The sequence below is a fragment of the Cervus elaphus genome, chromosome 12 (assembly GCF_910594005.1).
Source record: "Cervus elaphus chromosome 12, mCerEla1.1, whole genome shotgun sequence".
Taxonomy (NCBI): Eukaryota; Metazoa; Chordata; class Mammalia; order Artiodactyla; family Cervidae; genus Cervus; species Cervus elaphus.
Genome location: NC_057826.1, coordinates 34,387,468 through 34,405,878, shown reverse-complemented (window position 1 = coordinate 34,405,878; position 18,411 = coordinate 34,387,468). Strand labels below are relative to the sequence as shown.

Below are 18,411 nucleotides of genomic sequence, written 5' to 3'. Positions count from 1 at the left end.
CATGACATGGAAGAATAACTAATATTCACACCTGAAACCTTCTTTTTGGTTCTCAAAGTAACTTACCTCCCAGAATCATCAAAACAGACATCTGTGTGTCCCTCTGTGTGTCCATATCTCATGGGCTTCTGTGTGGCAGGCATTTTTTCCTTTACTTATCTGAAAATGTTTTACAAACGTTAGTATTATTTTAAAGGACAGGAAAGCCGGGGGCTGATCGTAAAGAAGGGAGGTCAGTCTTCTGCGGGACACGCCCTCGGCAGCCCCTTTCCCCCCACCCGAGGGGCGCAAACAGGATATAACGAAGGGTCCGCCCGACACAGGCAGGAAGACAACACGCTTGTTTTCGATGGGCAGTACAGACGAGGCCAGCGAGAGGGGCGACTCACCTAGAGGACCGGACCTCCACAGCTGAGGAATGGCAAGGAGGAGCGAGCGCCGGCGCCGGACGCTTCCCGCGCTCGGCGTGGTCCCACACTGCGCCTGCGCCGGTCCGCCCACTCCCAGCGCGGTCCAGACCTGGGACGCCGGGCGGTGGCGTCAGCGGCGCGCCCGCCGCTCGGGAAAAAGCCGGTTGCTGGGGGAGTGAGGAAGAAAGGGAGGGAGCCGAACACGGAAGTGGTGGCAGCGCCGGCGGAGCAGGTGGAGGCGGTGAGTGCGATGTCTGCGACGAGAACCCGGCACCGCAGGATGGGGACTTGCAGACCGGCGATCGCCTCGTAGGACTTACAGGAGGTGCCGGAGTGGCTGGGCCTCCCTTCTCCACCTCAGCGAATACCCAGAGTGATGGCGGTGGTGATGGCGGCAGTTACAAGGATAGCCCCTGTTAAACTGCGTTCCGCGAGGTGAGTGGGAGGAAGGGTGGTTTCTGCTTGGCCTTGCCCTCGCGGGGTCTGCTTCTGCTTTCCTGGCGCTCCTCACTGGCAGCCATATCCGGGTCCCTGGAAGGGTCCAGCCCCTCCTTGGGACCGGGCTAGAGAATGAAATGTCTGGGCTTGTTCTTTAAAGAAAAGGAAGACGTGACCCTTCTCAAGCCTTTAATCTTGGCATCCTTGACGCCTTCATCTTGTCATTTCTATAGCGGTAAAGGAGAGGAGACCTAATCTCAGTTCACTATTCCTGGAGGTGCGGCTTGTACATTAATGCTTGTTCTATAGGACATTGTACATACATCCCTTGAAGTAATTCGTGTTTCCCTATTCAGACTCCACCTGAAGTTCAATGAAGTTCATATTATATCTTCTTTTAAAAGAAGAGCTAAAGTGTATTGTTGAATACTTCATTGGATCCTTGCAATCTTTGCTAAGGTCTTGGCCATTAAATTTATGCTTTGGTTGGATCTTCACGTTCTCCATGTTGGGAGACCGATCTCTGATGAAAACCTTCACAACTGATATTTTTTTGTGGTACCCACCTTCTAGTCTCAGTCGGAATTTGTTTATGACATAAGCGAAACGTTTTTCCCTTGTAGAGTTTTCCCCATTGTTTTTCAGTCTGGTTTCATCGGGGAAAGTTGCAAACACATTTAGACAAACCGTGGTATTGTTCTTACCGTTTTGGCATTGTGTAAGGTGTTGCTTTAAGTACTAAGGCTCCAAATAGGCTTGCTAGACACTGAGGTTTCGTTCATGAATGAAGAGTGATTGGCTGAAAAGAACTTGGGATTTGTGGGGAAATAACCAACCTATTGTTTTTACACAAGAGCAAAAGATTCCTGAGATGATTCTTTCCGAGTGACTTAATTTTGTCCGGAGATGTTTCATTGCTTAGATAGACCGATCTCTAAGTTTTTTTTTTAAATCCAAGTAAATATCATTGCATAAACTGTGGGGTTCTAGACGAAGTCCGATAATATATCGAATATATCGTCATGAGATTTCAGTGTAGTACTTTTCAGAGCTCAGCATCGGAAGAATCTGCAAATTTGGAACAAGATTTGTAGCTATAAAATGCCCTAACTATAAAATCTGTAACACCATGTGACTGTAAAACTATGAATGGTGTTCGCACTTCTCCTCTTTAACTCTGCCTTAGCAATCAAGCCCTTTGATTCATAGGTTAAAGAAAAATGTGTATATGTATATGTTTTGTTTTGTTTTTTTACAGATTTAACATGTATGGAATAAGCTTGGGCCTTAAAGCTGAACAAACCTAGATTTTAATTTTGACTCTCACAGTTACTCGTTGTGTGACCTTGAGTATGCTTCTTTACTTTTTCTGAATGTCAGATTTCTCATCTCTAAAATGAAGATGACACCTATTTCCATAGAATTGTTATAGTACATAGAAGATACTCATGAATGTATAAAAGTACTTGTCTTGTGTTATTAATGGGGTACTTTGGGTGGGCATTTAATGGTTCATTCAAAATGGAGTTGTTTGAATCATTATCCAGTAAATTTTTTTGAACATTAAAAGGTGTATTCTTGCTTTTGCCAGTGTTTTCACATTTCCATTTTTCAGTCAAATTTTAAAAACAAAAATGTTAATGTCTTCAATTAATTCATGATCTTGTTGAGGGAAACAAACATTCAGATAATACATACAAGACAATAGTGTGGTAATGAAATGTGTATAACTTGAATCTTAGTAAAAATTGCCTGGTTATTTAAGATAATATAGATTTTTAAAAAGAAACCAATGTGCTGTCTGCCACTGATGTGGCTGTCAGAGTTTTCCAAATGAATTTATCATAGCAGTGCACGTCTCATAGGAGTGGATAGCTAAATGAACTCACTGAAAATGATGCCAAGGTCGCAGCTTCAACTGCAGTGAAGGTTAGTTAACTTTGCTCTGTGGTGACCATTCATACTACCCTTAGGCTCACAAATACTGTTGTTCTCAAGGACAATAGGGTAAGAAAACATGAGTATATTACCATTCTACTGTGGCAGTATTACCTACATAAGTAATAATGTCACATAATCTTAGTTTATCCAGGAGGCATATCAATATTGCCTTATGGGAGGAATGTTTAAAATTCTTTTTAATAAAATATGTGTTAAATATAAACATTATTAATCTTATGAAAGATGGTTAGAAGAAGGGAGTAATAACAAAACTGAGAACAGAGTAAAAAAATATTAAAGGCAGTTTAGAAATCTGAAGATGTTTATATCTCTGAAAGTGTCAGCCTATTTAATTTATTTTGGGGGTAAATAGTACTTGCATATGTATAAACTTTCCAAGGTACTAAGGGGAATACAGTGAAAGACCTACTTTCAACCTACCCAATTCCACTGGCTAAGGACAGCTAGTATTTTGACTACTCTGTTGTTACAATGACAGTGGATCCTTACCACAGCAAAACAGGTATAATCATTGTTTTATCAATGAAAAAATATCAAGGCTCAGTAAGGTGATGAGTTGTCAAAAGTCACACACCTAACCATGTGTCAGAACTAGAAATAGATCCCAGGTCTTTTACTTCTGATCCAAGTAGTCTGCCAGACTGCCTCTCCAAGTCATAACTGTTGCCATAAAACTTCGAATTTAGTTTTATCAGAATATGAAGGCAATTTTAAGTCTAGAATAACATTTTACTAGTTTGTATGTAAAACTTGTTACCTAGGCTTAAATGTAAGCATACATAATTATCATAAAGCCATGAAAAGAAGAATCTATGATCAGTTAAAAAAAAAACTTTGCCTACTATTTCTGTTGAAATTGATTTATTTCCTAAGCTTGTAAGAAACTACAGATTTTTTATAATTAAGTTTCATTATTTATACCCATAATATTTTTCAAGAATTTGAAACTTAAGAACTTCTTTAAAAAGAGCATGTTTAATATCAGGAGTAATAGAGCTTTATGATGTTTCAGACATAGTGAAGCATCCTCAGCCTCAGATTTTTGAGATATGTTTTTGTGTGGATTGTCTAGCCTTTTATGTAGCCTGTGTTTCCTTTCATTCTTTTTCCTTATTGCCACTTTCCTAGCTCTTATTTTTTGAAATTAGCTTATTCTACATGGAAGGTTCTGAGGAAACAGAACATATTGCAGAATGTAATACATATTCTCATTAAGCTCAATGTATGCTATTTTCATACATTTTAACCCTGGCAGTAAAAACATGGGGCAGCTGGCATTATCCAGATTTAATAATGTGAACACTGAAGCTGAATGAGATTTTAAAAATCAGGAGAGACAGCTAATAAGTGACAAAGTCTGAATTTTAGATCATGTTTGATGATTTAGCAACTCATGCTGTTTCATCTGCACCATGCTTCATTTTAAAATATGATATAGTCAAAAACTATATTGTTAATTTTTTAGGGACCTTTAAAACTTAAAAACTTTCTCTTTAGACCAAATTACACTCATAGGAAGAAAGACTGCAAGGAAATTGGCTAAATGTCTAAATTGATTTCTTCTAGGTAATTGAATTACAGTCTTTTCACCTCCCTTTTGAACTTTTCTGAATGTTTCATGTATTTTATAATATGCATATATTATTTTTATAATTAAAAAATTATAAATTGAAAGGAAAAAAATACATGTCTACAATCCAATTTATTCTCTGAGAGTCACAATCAAATATCTTGAACATTCTGATTTCTAAAATTCTGTTACGGTTGTAGTGCCAGCCCTTAGTTTTCTGTTCCCTCTTCACCCTAGATTAACCCTCTTCAGTGACAGGTCCTAGATATTTCTCTTTAACTTGCATACCCATAATGTACATTCATTTTAATGTTAGCCAAAGTTAATGTTTCTCCCACAGTTTGTTCCACAAAAAGGGTTTTCTTTGACTTAAATATAGGAAACTGTGGCCTAATCAGGTTTCTTAACTGAAGGACCTCTTGGAACCTTTTGCTAAGTGTGCTTGGTAATCTTTCAATGGGGAAGTGATTTCCAAACTTGTTTGATAATGAAACTTCCAATTCTATAGAACATCTATTAATACCTTTTAGCACGTGTACATAGAAGTTCAGATTGGGGAACACTGGTATAAGCAAAATGTAGGAAATTAAGTGAAGAACATTTGGAGAAGGGAAGAAAGGGTATAGTGGTGCCAGTCAGTGTGTGTGTTTATTTGTGTTTTGTTTTCTTTTTTTTTCCAAATCAGTTGAGTCCCTTGAGCCATGGCTTGTTAGCATTGAAAAAGAGATACTTTAAAATATTTACTGGAAAATGAACCTATATTGCTTTTGTAATGAGAAAAAAACACTTTATAGTTCAGAGATGTTTCTCAAACAAACATTTGAAAAAAACATTTTTCATGTTTTTTGATTAACATTCTGAGGAATTTAACTGTTGTGTACTATCCAGTATATTCCATTTGTGGACTCTTAAGTGTTTCCTTAGAATCCAACTCAAATATTAGCCTATGATCAAATATCAAGGACTCTGACCCACAGAATCCAATTTAAATATCATGGACTATGATCAGAATGCATTCAAGGAGTTTTGGGACACATAATAGCAGGTAAACTTTGGAATAATAGATTTAATAAGGAAATTACTACCAGAATAATAATTTAGCTGTGAATTCTTTATAGTATAGTAAATTATTCTTTATAAGGTCAAATTTAATACTTACATGAATTCTGGTCTTAAGTAGACATCAGCATTATGGACATAGTAGTTCAACGAATAATGAATATATACAGTAATGCTCTGTTATCTAACATCATAGAGAATACAAATGAAGTTTCTAGATAAATGAGGTTTAACCCTTTATTTACTGACTTTTAAAACAGTTTTCAATGGAAATTTGAGTTAAAATCTTTCCAGCCTTATTCAAGAAAACTAACTAAATGTCATTTAAATCTGTTGTTAGTCTAGGATGGTCACTTTGGATATTCAGTCTTTTATCGCTATCTGTGCAGTTGATTGTGGAACCTGGGATCAAATGGCTAGTGAATCTGGGAACTTGATTTCTTGAAAAAGGCTTTTATATAAACTTACTTTAGACACTTGCCACTTCCTCATTAAGAAATAATAATTTAAAAAATGTCACTGTGTAGTCCCCAAGGTATTGTAACTTAGATGCCTTCATAAAAAATTAATTATTGAATCAAGAGTCAAAGCAACCTTCTCCCAAGTGATTCTTTCACTCTCTTAAAAAAAGAAAAGCTTCTTTGCAGTAACTAACAAAGATTGTTGATTTGTCAACATTTTTCAAGATATCATCTTTGATTTCTATACTACATAAAAATGGTAGTAAAGCCACTTCTTTTCTTCATTTTGTATCTCATTTTCTACTTCATTTGATGTACTCAGATGATACCACCCTTCTGGCAGAAAGCAAAGAATTAGAACTAAAGAGCCTCTTGATGAAGGTGAAAGAAGAGAGTGAAAAGGCTGGCTTAAAACTCAGTATTCAAAAAAATAATATCATGGCGTCCAGTCTCATCACTTCTGGCATATAGATGGGGAAACAGTGCAAACAGAGACAGACTTTATTTTCTTGGGCTCCAAAATCACTGCGGATGGTGACTGCAGCCATGAAATTAAAGACAGGCTCCTTGGAAGAAAAACTATGACAAACCTAGACAGAGTATTAAAAAGAAGAGCCATCACTCTGCCAGCAAAAGTGCATATAGCCAAAGCTATGGTTTTTCCAGTAGTCATGTATGGATGTGAGAGTTGGACCACAAAGAAGGCTGAACGCTGATGAATTGATGCTTTTGAACTGTGGTGTTGGAGAAGACTCTTGGGAGTCTCTTGTACTGCAAGGAGATCAAACCAGTCATTCCTAAAGGAAATCAGTCCTGAATATTCATTGGAAGAACTGATGCTGAAGCTAAAGCTCTACTACTTGGCCACCTGATGCAAGAAAAAGCCAACTCATTAGAAAAGACCCTGATGCTGGGAAAGATTGAAGGCAGGAGGAGAAGGGGACGACAGAGGACACGATGGTTGGATGGCATCACTGACTTGGTGGACATGCGTTTGAGCAAGCTCCGGAAGATGGTGAAGGACAGGGAAGCCTGGTATGCTGCAGTCCATGGGGTCACAAAGAGTTGGAAACGACTGAGTGATGGAATTTTGCCCTGAGATAACTAGCAAACTTTGTGTTATAGAATTTCCATGGCCATGTCTATTCACAAAGTATTGTACAGAGTCTCTTATGTAAGATGATATAATCCACAAATGTATTCCAATAATGTGGAAGCAGTTGTGATCCACTAAAAGTGCACAAAGAAATGGAGAGGGTTGTCATCAAGTACTTAGCTTTTTGGAGCTCCCACTCCTCCCCCTGGAATGGCACCTCATCAGACAAGTAACCATCTCACAATGAGTAATGGGAACATTGCCAATCATATATTCAATATTAATAGTTTTCTAATTTTTAGACAAGTATAAATAGAAGTTAAATTTTCTTTCTACTTTGCAGACTATAACATTAAGTGACATTCTGGCCAATATATCGATATGGTAAGTAAGTAAGTAAGGAAGTGTTAGTCGCTCAGTTGTTCCCAACTCTTTGCGACCCCATGGACTGCAGCCCACTAGGCTCCTGTGTCCATGAGATTTTCTAGGCAAGGATACTGGAGTAGGTTGCCATTTCCTTCTGCAGGGGATCTTCCCCACCCAAGGGCCGAACCTGGGTCTCCTGCACTGCAGGCAGATTCTCTACGTGCTGAGCTACAAGGGAAACTCATTGATATGGTATATTTTACCAAATATTTCTTTTTCCATAACAATTTATAAAAAGTGGAACTTCTGAAGCACGAACTGAGTCTTCTGTCAAAAGAATAGCTATGTAAAATTTATATAAGACTATAATGCTTAGATACCAAAAGATAACCAGTCAGAAGATTTTCTGTGCATTAACTCTTTAAGTACGGGTAAGTGTATGGAAAATTCATCTAGGACAATGGTATTTTTCACTTTATTTTTTGGATGCCTGTAGCATTAGTATATGTAAGGACAATTAACCTAAAATCCAGAGATACTTGATTGATTACTCCTATTATGTACAGGTTGGTAAGCCTTGCCAAAGTAAATCTGTTATGTTAGCATTTAAACTTGTTTTGAGTGAGGCTGGAAGTCAGTTCTCTGGTGGAAAATGTCAAATTGTTCTAAGCTTCATAATCTGTTGAGTTTTAGCTATGTCTAGCTTATTAATCCTTTTTTATTTTGAAAGATTAGCTATCATCCTGAAAGTTATATATGCTCATAAAATTTATAGTTAGCATTGGGCTAGAGACAGGTATTTCAGTGATTTCTTTACTTATGAACTATTTCTATAAAACTGTCTTGGATGCTATAATAAAACAACATATGTAATATCTGTTTCTTTTTTTTTTTTTAAAGAAATATGTTAACCTTTATTGTATACTTGCTCCATTTGGAATCTGAGCTACATATGTATTTTACATACCTTATTTCTTTTAATTCCTACCAACCTAATGAAATATATATCATCAATGTCTCCATTTTACAGATGAATAAACTGAGGTTTTAAGGTCATATGACTAGTACAAAATCTATTTTATTTCTTATTACTTTCATGGTTAATTTTTTCCTCCAAGTTCTTTGTGTTTTAGTAACTTGTTTATTTTAAAGGCTTTCCTCAAAAGTCTAGTGACCTGTCATAATCTAGAGTAAATGAAGCACAACAATGCTGTCTGAAAGTATGTGTAAGTAGTCATGGCTTATGGATGGATGAGCCTCACAGAATGCCTGGGTGGCCCTCCAGCTTTTTATTGGAGGATTTCCAGTTACCAGAATCTATAGATCTTTTCTCTTTGGTTATTCTGTTTCTCCAGTTTAGTATTGTCCAATCTCCTGTTAGGGAGGTATAAGTTTGACCACTGGAATTCTGGAAGCTGGATGAAAGAACGGAGCAGGGAACTTTCTGATTTTAGTCCCAGGCCTCCCATCTATCCTAGTAATGCCTGGTTTCCAAAGTTTTGAGCCTTTCTGGTTCAATTTCTCCAAATAATAAAATCCTGTCTCCTCTAAGTATGAGAGTAAGAACCAGAGAGATCTATCTGCCCTAACACAGATTTTCAAAATGCTTCCCCATTTTTCTGACCTGTTCGCCATACATACTTTCTGTAGAATCTGGTGCCTCTGAGTGTCCTGGACTTTGCCTGCTCTGTTGTCTTCTCATCAACATTGCCTCAGTGCCTGGTGTCACCAACCTCTGCACTGCTGAGTCAGTCATTGCTCTTCTGTTGGTTTTCACTCCTTATATTTTGTCCCTCAGGTTATAGATATGTGATAGTTTCATTGAAGATGAGATTTGTGTTTTTATTGCTCATTTTCCCTTGTTTTGGACTGACTTCTGAGAGAAAGGTGAAGCAGAAAGATTTTCACTTAGCCATTTTTAAACTGCATCATTATTTGTTTTATAATTAGAAAAAAACCAAAGCTATTTTCTTTTTGAGGGGAAATCAGCTATTCATTAAGAAATTTAATATGGATAGCAGCAATTATAACTAAAGAAAGTGTTGGAATCACTAGAAGAGTTTATAGGAGACTTGGTTGTTTTTGAAGAGAGTGATGGAAGCAGACCCTGGTAAAGGTGGGACTCATCAAGAGCAGAGGTGTGGAATTAGCTCTGATAACAAATAAAGGAAGATGAGCATGCTTATATGCAGTGGAGTAAAGTTGACCTTAGAATTAATAATCTGCTCTTTTGATATTTTTAAAGTAAATAAAAACACTAGATATTTTAAATCTTACATAATATACTTTTCACATTATCACACTAAGTAAAAAAGTTGAAAGTATGTAATATTAACAAAAAAATACGTGCTTGGGGCTCCTATTTTAATTTTTTTAACCTTGAAAAGTGTTAAGTGTAAGCTCCCAGTAATAAGAGACTCTTCTGATCAATGACTTCATATTCTTCAGCCTACTCTGTAGCTTCTGCCTTTTTATTTTTGTTCAGTGGAATGTAGTCAATGAACAACCAAAGCATACTGTTAAATATAATTTGGTATACTAAGTGATGATGTTTCTTTCAAGTTTAGATTTTAAAATATTTTTTCTCTGTGAATTTTAAATAATTATGTACCAGTGAGCTCACTAAATCAAAATAATAAGTATAATCACCTGATGCTATTCTTTGTTTAGTAATCAGGTATTTTATATGGCAGGGGCTTCCCTGGTGACTCAGTGGTAAAGAATCTGCCTGCCAATGCAGGAGGTGTGGGTTCAATCCCTGGGTCAGGAAGATCCCCTGATGAAGAAAATGGCAACCCACTCCAGTATTCTCGCCTGGAAAATACCATGCCAGGCTACAGTCCATGGGGTTGCAAAGAGTAAGACACAACTTAGCGACTAAACAACAACAACTTCATGTGGCAAGCCTGTATCATTAGTTCATACCTTTAAGCACATTCCAATCATATTTGCCACTTCAGATGCTTATTTCAAACTCTACTGCTATGAAAATGGATTTTGGTAGCTCTCAACATTTACTTTATCTGCTTGTTTTTTTGAAATTATCAGGAAGAATATAAGTTTGTGTGTGTGTGTGTAAAATAACAAAAATTACGTTGGGAATTCTTGCATGACGTTTCTACTGTTCAGTGCTGATTATTTATTTAATAAATTCTTAACAGCTTTTATAACTTAAAATTGTTCACATTTTCAATCAGTAGAAAAAAAAACGAGAGAGAAGGAAGGTGGTTGTTGTTTAGTCACTAGGTCAGTCATGTCTGACTCTTGTGATTCTGTGGGCTATAGCCCGCCAGCTTCCTCTGTCTGTGGGATTTCCCAGCAAGAATAGTGAAGCAGGTTGCCATTTCCTTCTCCAGGGGATCTTCCTGACCCAGGGATCGAACCCATGTCTCCTGCATTGCAGAAAGATTCTTTACCACTGAGCCACTGAGGAAGCCTGCAAGGAGGAGGATGAAAGTGAAAGTTGCTCAGTCATGTCCGACTCTTTGCAGTCCCATGGACTGTAGAGTCCCTGGAATTCTCCAGGCCAGAATACTGGAGTGGGTAGCCTTTCCCTTCCCCAAGGGATCTTCCCAACCCAGGGATAGAACCCAGAAGGAGGGTAGTGGTCATTAAATACCAGCTCATAGTTTTCTCATCTCTGACAAAGAATTCCCTGGTCTGCTGTGAAATTAAAAAATAAACCAGAAATTGTTCACATTTCAGACATTTATTTTGGCTGACAGGATGCTTAGCTTTTTTGATTCACATTGACAACTTGCTGTGGGAAAGAAACTCAGATTCTTGAGTCAATGGCACTATGGAATTATTAGTATATGGTAAAGTAGTTTATTTAAATGAGAACAAAATATCTTGGAACTGCCTTCCAACATTTCAGTACTGTTTAAAAAAGTATATTAATTACCTATAGCAAAAACCACTACAATATTGTAATTAGCCTCCAATTAAAATAAATAAATTAATTTAAAAAAAAACAAAAAAAAAGTGTATTATCCCTTTTCATCTTTTCATCTTGTCTATAATTGGGACTTGATATATAAACTATGCAATGTTAATGACAGACAATTAATGATCTTTTTTTTTTCCTTAGATACATCCAGAAAGTACCCAGAAGGAACATTCTACTGGAAAAACAGAAAAAGCATCATTGATAACACTGGAATTTGTGGACAATTTGTTAAAATGGCAGAAAATAGTGAAAGTAATAGTAAAAACGTAGATGTAAGGCCCAAAACTAGCCGGAGTCGAAGTGCTGACAGAAAGGATGGTTATGTGTGGAGTGGAAAGAAGTTATCTTGGTCAAAAAAGAGTGAAAGTTGTTCAGATGCTGAAACAGTGAGTGCTATAGAAAAAAGTGAAGTTCCTTTAAGGAGCCAAGAAAGGAAGCACAGCTGTTCATCTATCGAATTGGATTTAGATCATTCCTGTGGGCATAGATTTTTAGGCCGATCTCTGAAACAGAAACTGCAAGATGCTGTGGGGCAGTGTTTTCCAATAAAGAATTGTAGTAGTCGGCACTCTTCAGGGCTTCCATCTAAAAGAAAAATTCATATCAGTGAACTCATGTTAGATAAGTGTCCTTTCCCACCTCGATCAGATTTAGCCTTTAGGTGGCATTTTATTAAACGACACACTGCTCCTATAAGTCCCAAATCAGATGAATGGGTAAGCACAGACTTGTCTCAGAGCGAATTGAGGGATGGTCAACTAAAACAACGAAGAAACATGGAAGAGGTCAGCTGCTTCTCACATACCAGTGTTCAGCCCTGTGTCATAACCAGTAACAATTCTTCAGGTAGAGGTGGTCCTGGGACTGACTCTATAGTGAACCTGGCTTCAAATAACAGCATAGAAGATAGTGATATGGATTCAGATGATGAAATTATAACACTTTGCACAAGTTCCCGGAAAAGAAACAAACCCAAATGGGAAATTGATGAAGAAATCCTGCAACTGGAAACACCTCCCAAGTACCATACTCAGATTGATTATGTCCACTGTCTTGTACCAGACCTCCTTCAGATCAATAATAATCCATGTTACTGGGGCGTTATGGATAAATACGCAGCTGAAGCTCTACTAGAAGGAAAACCAGAGGGCACCTTTTTACTGCGAGATTCAGCACAGGAAGACTATTTATTCTCCGTTAGTTTTAGACGCTATAGTCGTTCTCTTCACGCTAGAATTGAACAGTGGAATCACAACTTTAGCTTTGATGCACATGATCCTTGTGTCTTCCATTCGCCTGACATTACTGGGCTCCTAGAGCATTATAAGGACCCGAGTGCCTGTATGTTCTTCGAACCACTTTTATCCACTCCTTTAATTCGGACTTTCCCCTTTTCCCTGCAGCATATATGCAGAACAGTTATTTGTAACTGTACAACTTACGATGGCATTGATGCCCTTCCAATTCCTTCTTCCATGAAATTATATCTGAAGGAATATCACTATAAGTCAAAAGTTAGAGTACTCAGGATTGATGCACCAGAACAGCAATGCTAGAAAAAGGGTAGGAACAAGGGAGTGGTTATATATGTATTTTCATTTAATATTTTATTTTTCTTATTATACCACTTTGAATTTTTCTACAAGGGCAGTTGAAGTCCAAAATAAACGTCTGCCCTAAATTTTACTTCCAGATCAGTTTATTTTTCTTAGGATACAGTAATTGTTGAACAGTAATAATTGTTACACACTAGGGGTTAATGGATATTTTTGACCAGGTTTGGTTTTTTTTTTTCCATGTAGATTGTATACTTAATTTTTTTCTTTTCTTAATTGTAACTTAAATATGATCCAGGGATATTTGAAGTTTGTAGGCATTGCAAACACATTTAAATAATCTGTATTTCATACTTTTCTTTAAAAATAATTGTTTCTTTTCCTACACATAACGTATAAAACTCTTTGTTAACCTATGTCATTGGCATTCCTATACATAAGATATAGTTTCCACATCATCCTTTCGTTGTTTTAAAAGCCTTCAGTAAAGCTGTGTGTGTTGTAATTTACTAATAGGGATGTTAAAAGTTAACAAAATGGCTTAAAATCAAACTTGATGTGTTTTCATTTTAAATACTAATTGTAAAGCTGAATTACTAATTTGATTAATCAGGTCAGTAAGAATCAAATGAGGACATGATATCTTAGAGGTGAATTTATTCTTCTGTAATGTGGCATGGTCATTTATTATTCCTTGAATAGATCTTTCTCTCAGACTTGGAAGCGTTACCATCTTCAGAACATAAGTATTCTTCCCTTCTCACTGGAAGCTTTAAAAATAATGATAATACTATTAGTAACTAGTAATTACTAAATAATAAAGCAACTGGGGTTTTTTTCTGTATTTACTTGTGAACTGTTGCTTCTGCTTAGCTCTTTTTTAGAAACTGAACCTGTTACTTTGGAGAGATGCCACAGTTTATAAACAGCCACAAATTTCCATTGGTAACCAAAGAGACCTAAGTAGTTTTCCATTATTTTGAATTGAGCTTGAATAAAGATTCAAGAAGTAAACATGCAGCTCAGTATTCAGGGAACTTAATACTGGTTTTGATCTTCAGATTTCAGGTAACTATTCCTATTTTCAGAACTAACATATCTTTAGTATGGCTTCAGAAAAAGGAAAACATTTTGAGAGCTATATTGCTTATGCCATACTGAACAATACTGAGCACTGGGTATAATATTTTAAGTTTAGCATCTCAAGAACAGAGAAGCATTTTTTAGAAAACATTATCCCAATATAATAAGATAAATGCAATGATAGCCTATTCAACTTTTCTTTTTTAAAGAATCAATGAATAATAAATTTCCTAGACAGTTATTTTTTCTGGTGAGTTGTCTACCCCTTTGTACAAATTAGCATTTTTAATATAGTAAATTGATCTCTTGATGCTAGTTTAGCTCTAGTAGGAAGCTGTTTCTACCTGGATTGAAAAAAATTTGACTCAAATTTCCCAGTTAGAATAGATGTTTCTTAAGTATTGCTTTTATGTTGAAGTAGCATTTCCCTTTCCTACAGTTCTGCTGTTAACATAAAGATGGCATTTAAAATTAATTGTTTTAAAATAAGTTTTTAGGAGTTATCACAAAATTGAACAAGAAAATCTCTGTTACCATTATCTTCTAGCATCTTTTTTTCTCAAGTGATCTCAAGATTGTCTTGGTTCCAGTGAGGGTTAGCTACTAAAATAGCACCTCTCAGCAGTGATGAGGCTCAGGATAGCAACATCAGTGTCAGGATAAATATCTCTTCTAAAGATGATATTTCCCTTTTACAAAAGTTGGACAGTCTCATACTACCTCATCTTTATTGTGGCGCTTTTGTAGATCACTGAGAAGCTTATCTTATTTACCAATATAACGCTTCCTAAACATCCATCTTTGGTGAAGAAAATTAACAGTATGGTTAGACTCTACCCATAATTATAGTTTTTTATCAGAATTTGATATTGAGACTTTCTGTTTCTATGAAACAATATTGTTTTAAATATTTTTCTTTTAAAGATAACTTTTTATCAATACAGAAAACCTAAGGAATGATTAGCTAATGAATATTCTGTTAAAGGTAATTTTATAAAGAAGAAAATATGCTGTCTTTTATAATGGTAAAAATTAGTATTTATATGAAAATCAAGATCTAAGTAGCCTTTCATATATTCAAACTGGTTGCTTGTGATATATTTTCTCTGGCTTTCTTATTTTTTCAACTTCAAGGTATTGATAGCTATTAACATTTTCAAAATACTGCCATTTATATAGCCTTGAAGTAGATGATCTAATAAATGAGAGCAGGAAAGAGACTCATTTACTCTGAAACGGTTTGTATTTTTTCCTTTGGTATTTGCTACAGTGAAAAGAAATCGGGAAAGTAGAAATGTAAGATTTGAGAAGGGAATTGATTACCGTGAAGGAAAAAGAAGAGTAAGAATTGTTTAGAGCATGAAGGGACTGGAATTTAGAAAGGTTAAGTCTTTCTCAGTGACTTTTGAGGACACATTTGAAAGAGTATTCAGCATTCAGAAACTTAACTCATTAAAAATATACTTACTGGAATTATGCGTAAGTAAATGAGTATAAATTTTGAGAGGAACAATGTGGGGAGATGTATAAATATAAATTTTGTAGCTAAGTTGAACACTGAGCATTTGAAAAGTGTGTGTAAATTTCAGAGTCGAGAAAGCATTCAGCATGGTGGAAATGTAGTGCTTACTGGTGAGAGGATGGGGCTAAAAGAAACAAGATAAAATATTAAAATTACGAATTTAGGCATCACCTCAGGGGAAAGCCTTGACAGTGAAAGGGAACTACTTAATCGCTAATAGCTAGTCTGGACCAGACACTTAAATGCGCTTTGGGAGTCATCCTGCACTAAACCAGGAAATAAACTTGATTTTTCTAATTCTCTCTGAAGCTTTCAAGAGTACCCCCAAGCCCGCCTCCCCTTTTTTTAAGCTATAGCATCTTGATTCATATTGTACTTCCTGAAACATGCTGAATGGATTTTTTTAGGTTACCTGAGCATTTTTGTACAAAGAATTATATCTGATCTTTCTATAACCGTGCCATTCACTTAAATAATTCATGGAATGGTTTAATTTAAAGGAAGACCTAATAGGAAGAAGATTAAAGGAAGCTTTTAGTCAGCCTGTGGCTAGATTTATTGATTTGGTGATCAGACTTGTGTTCTTTCCTGAATTTCAGCTAATGGCAAACTGTGGTCAAAAAATGGCTTTCAGTTAAAGTTTTGACTTCTTATTGTAAATAATATAAAGAATGTCTAAGTAATTAGAAATCCTTTTTAAAAAGTAGAGCAAATGTGGCAAATAGGATTCTTCATTATACAAATTCCATTTCTTTGTATAAGAAAAACCATTATCATTTATTCATGAGTCAAAGCCATTAAGAAGATAAATCAAGTTATCAGCTTCCTGTCTCTCTGAAATTTGGATCATTTTATAGATCCATGTAATAGAGAGCTTCCTTCCTATGAAATGAAAATCTTCAGACCTAACTCTTAGACTCTTAGTTTTCATTAAAAATCTTTTTTGTCACTTTTAGCTATAATCAGAGTCAGATAGATGATACATTGATTTTGGCAGAGGAAATCTCACAGGAAGTAGACTTAATTATATAACATTCCTTGAGGCAACACAAGGGCAACAGTGTTTAAATGTAAAGAAGATTGTGTGTTAGGTAATTTAATGCCCAAATGAATAAAAGATTTTAAGTCAAGCAGATTATTGTTTCTACTTTGGAAAAAAATTGTTTACAATCTTCATTTTACATAAACAGTTTTACATCAATTTTTACTTCTAAAGAATGGACAGAAAGCACAAGGGGTTTTTCTCTTTTAATGGTCTACTAGAAACGAGCAACACTACAAGAGTCTGTACTATTAACACATGAAGATACTGGAGACAAAGGGAAGTAACTGTATGGCTTCTAAATTAAAATGTAGACTAATGGATATAATCCAATGACAAGGAATTTAAGGCACATGACTCCTATTTCAAATAAAGACAGTCTTTTACTTTTTAATTTTGAATACATTACTCAATATATCTTTAATTTCCTAGCACATAAAATATAGATGATAATATATATGTCACTTGACTTCCTGTAGGTTAATTCTTTAGTTAAAGAGGTGACCCTTGGAGCATACTTGAAAATATTTCTGTACAGCTGTTAAGTACTAACGTGATGACAGGTTTTCAAAGTATCCCCTTAGAGAACCCTGCAGATTCACATTCATTTCTTTTAGTCTATAAAGGCCTTGACTTGATTTGACAATAAAGATAATGGTACAATTTGAATTTATGGTTTAGATTCTGCAGTTAGATGAACAGTTGCAATTTCCTCCTACACTTAATAAGGTTTATGTAAAATTGATGTTTGCCTAAGTTATTTTAAAAGTTGATTACATTTGCAGGAAGTAAAGATAATCACTTTTGGCATAGTTATAATCAAATTTAAGCTTTCAGACGAGTATAAAACTCAAGGAGGTTTACTTAAATTATGCTGACTTTGCTAGAATTGGGTAAATTCTGTATAAACCAAGTATGAACTAGATACATACTTGAATATACAGAGTTTAAGTAGTAACTTCACAAAGCTATTAGTACTCATCAATCAGGCGTGTATGATCCATCCCTTACCTAAAAAGAAGTAGAGTGTTTCCCTTTTTATTTCTAATCCTGAAGTTGAATGTTTCTTCTTGGATGTGAGTTCAAATAAATTGATCTGAATACATTTTCATTTCTTATTAATTAAAACCTAATATATAAAATCCAAAGGCTTTGTAGTCTGTTTTCAAAACACTACTGTTGCTTCTGACTTCCTATGGCTCCACAGGGCACTGCTGATTCACAGCCTCCTATGAAGATAAAGTAGGTCACACTAGTATCCTTTTCCATAGACCACTGCCCCTATCCAAAGACACGTCTTCCCCAGGCTTCAGTTCAGTTCAGTCGCTCAGTCGTGTCCGACTCTACGACCCCATGGACTGCAGCATGCCAGGCCTCCCTGTCCATCACCAACTCCCGGAGTTTACCCAAACTCATGGCCATTGAGTCAGTGATGACATCCAACCATCCCATCCTCTGTTGTCCCCTTCTCGTCCTGCCCCCAATCCCTCCCAGCATCAGATCTTTTCAAATGAGTCAGCTATTCACATTAGGTGGCCAAAGTATTGACGTTTCAGCTTCAACATCAGTCCTTCCAGTGAACACCCAGGACTGATCTCCTTTAGGATGAACTGGTTGGAACTCCTTACAGTCCAAGAGACTCTCAAGAGCCTTCTCCAATACCACAGTTCAAAAGCATCAATTCTGCACTCAGCTTTCTTTAGAGTCCAACTCTCACATCCATATATGACTACTGGAAAAATCGTAGCCTTGACTAGAGGGAGTTTTGTTGACAAAGTAATGTCTCTGCTTTTTAACATGCTGTCTAGGTTGGTCATAATTTCCTCCCAAGGAGTAAGCGTCTTTTAATTTTATGGCTGCAGTCACCATCTGCAGTTATTTTGGAGCCAAAAAAAAA

At 36.2% G+C, this 18,411-nt stretch overlaps 2 protein-coding genes across 2 annotated transcripts in view; one reads left to right on the top strand and one right to left on the bottom strand.

Annotated features, from left to right (window-relative positions):
• The window catches only part of WDHD1 (WD repeat and HMG-box DNA binding protein 1), a 52,773-nt gene extending 52,260 nt beyond the window's left edge, over nucleotides 1–513 (bottom strand). Inside the window, exons 1-2 of the mRNA XM_043919495.1 lie at nucleotides 390–513; nucleotides 67–159 (exon numbers count right to left, since the gene is read on the bottom strand). Of these exons, the coding sequence (XP_043775430.1) occupies nucleotides 67–143 (77 nt within the window). The 5' untranslated portion in view covers nucleotides 144–159; nucleotides 390–513. The remainder of the gene's footprint in view (nucleotides 1–66; nucleotides 160–389) is intronic.
• A 50-nt stretch (nucleotides 514–563) lies between these two features.
• Nucleotides 564–17,662, top strand: SOCS4 (suppressor of cytokine signaling 4). The gene is made up of 2 exons (XM_043919496.1): nucleotides 564–845; nucleotides 11,453–17,662. Exon 2 carries the CDS (start codon nucleotides 11,545–11,547, stop codon nucleotides 12,865–12,867), a length of 1,323 nt encoding a protein of 440 aa, XP_043775431.1. The 5' UTR covers nucleotides 564–845; nucleotides 11,453–11,544; the 3' UTR covers nucleotides 12,868–17,662.
• The last annotated feature ends 749 nt before the right edge of the window (nucleotides 17,663–18,411 follow it).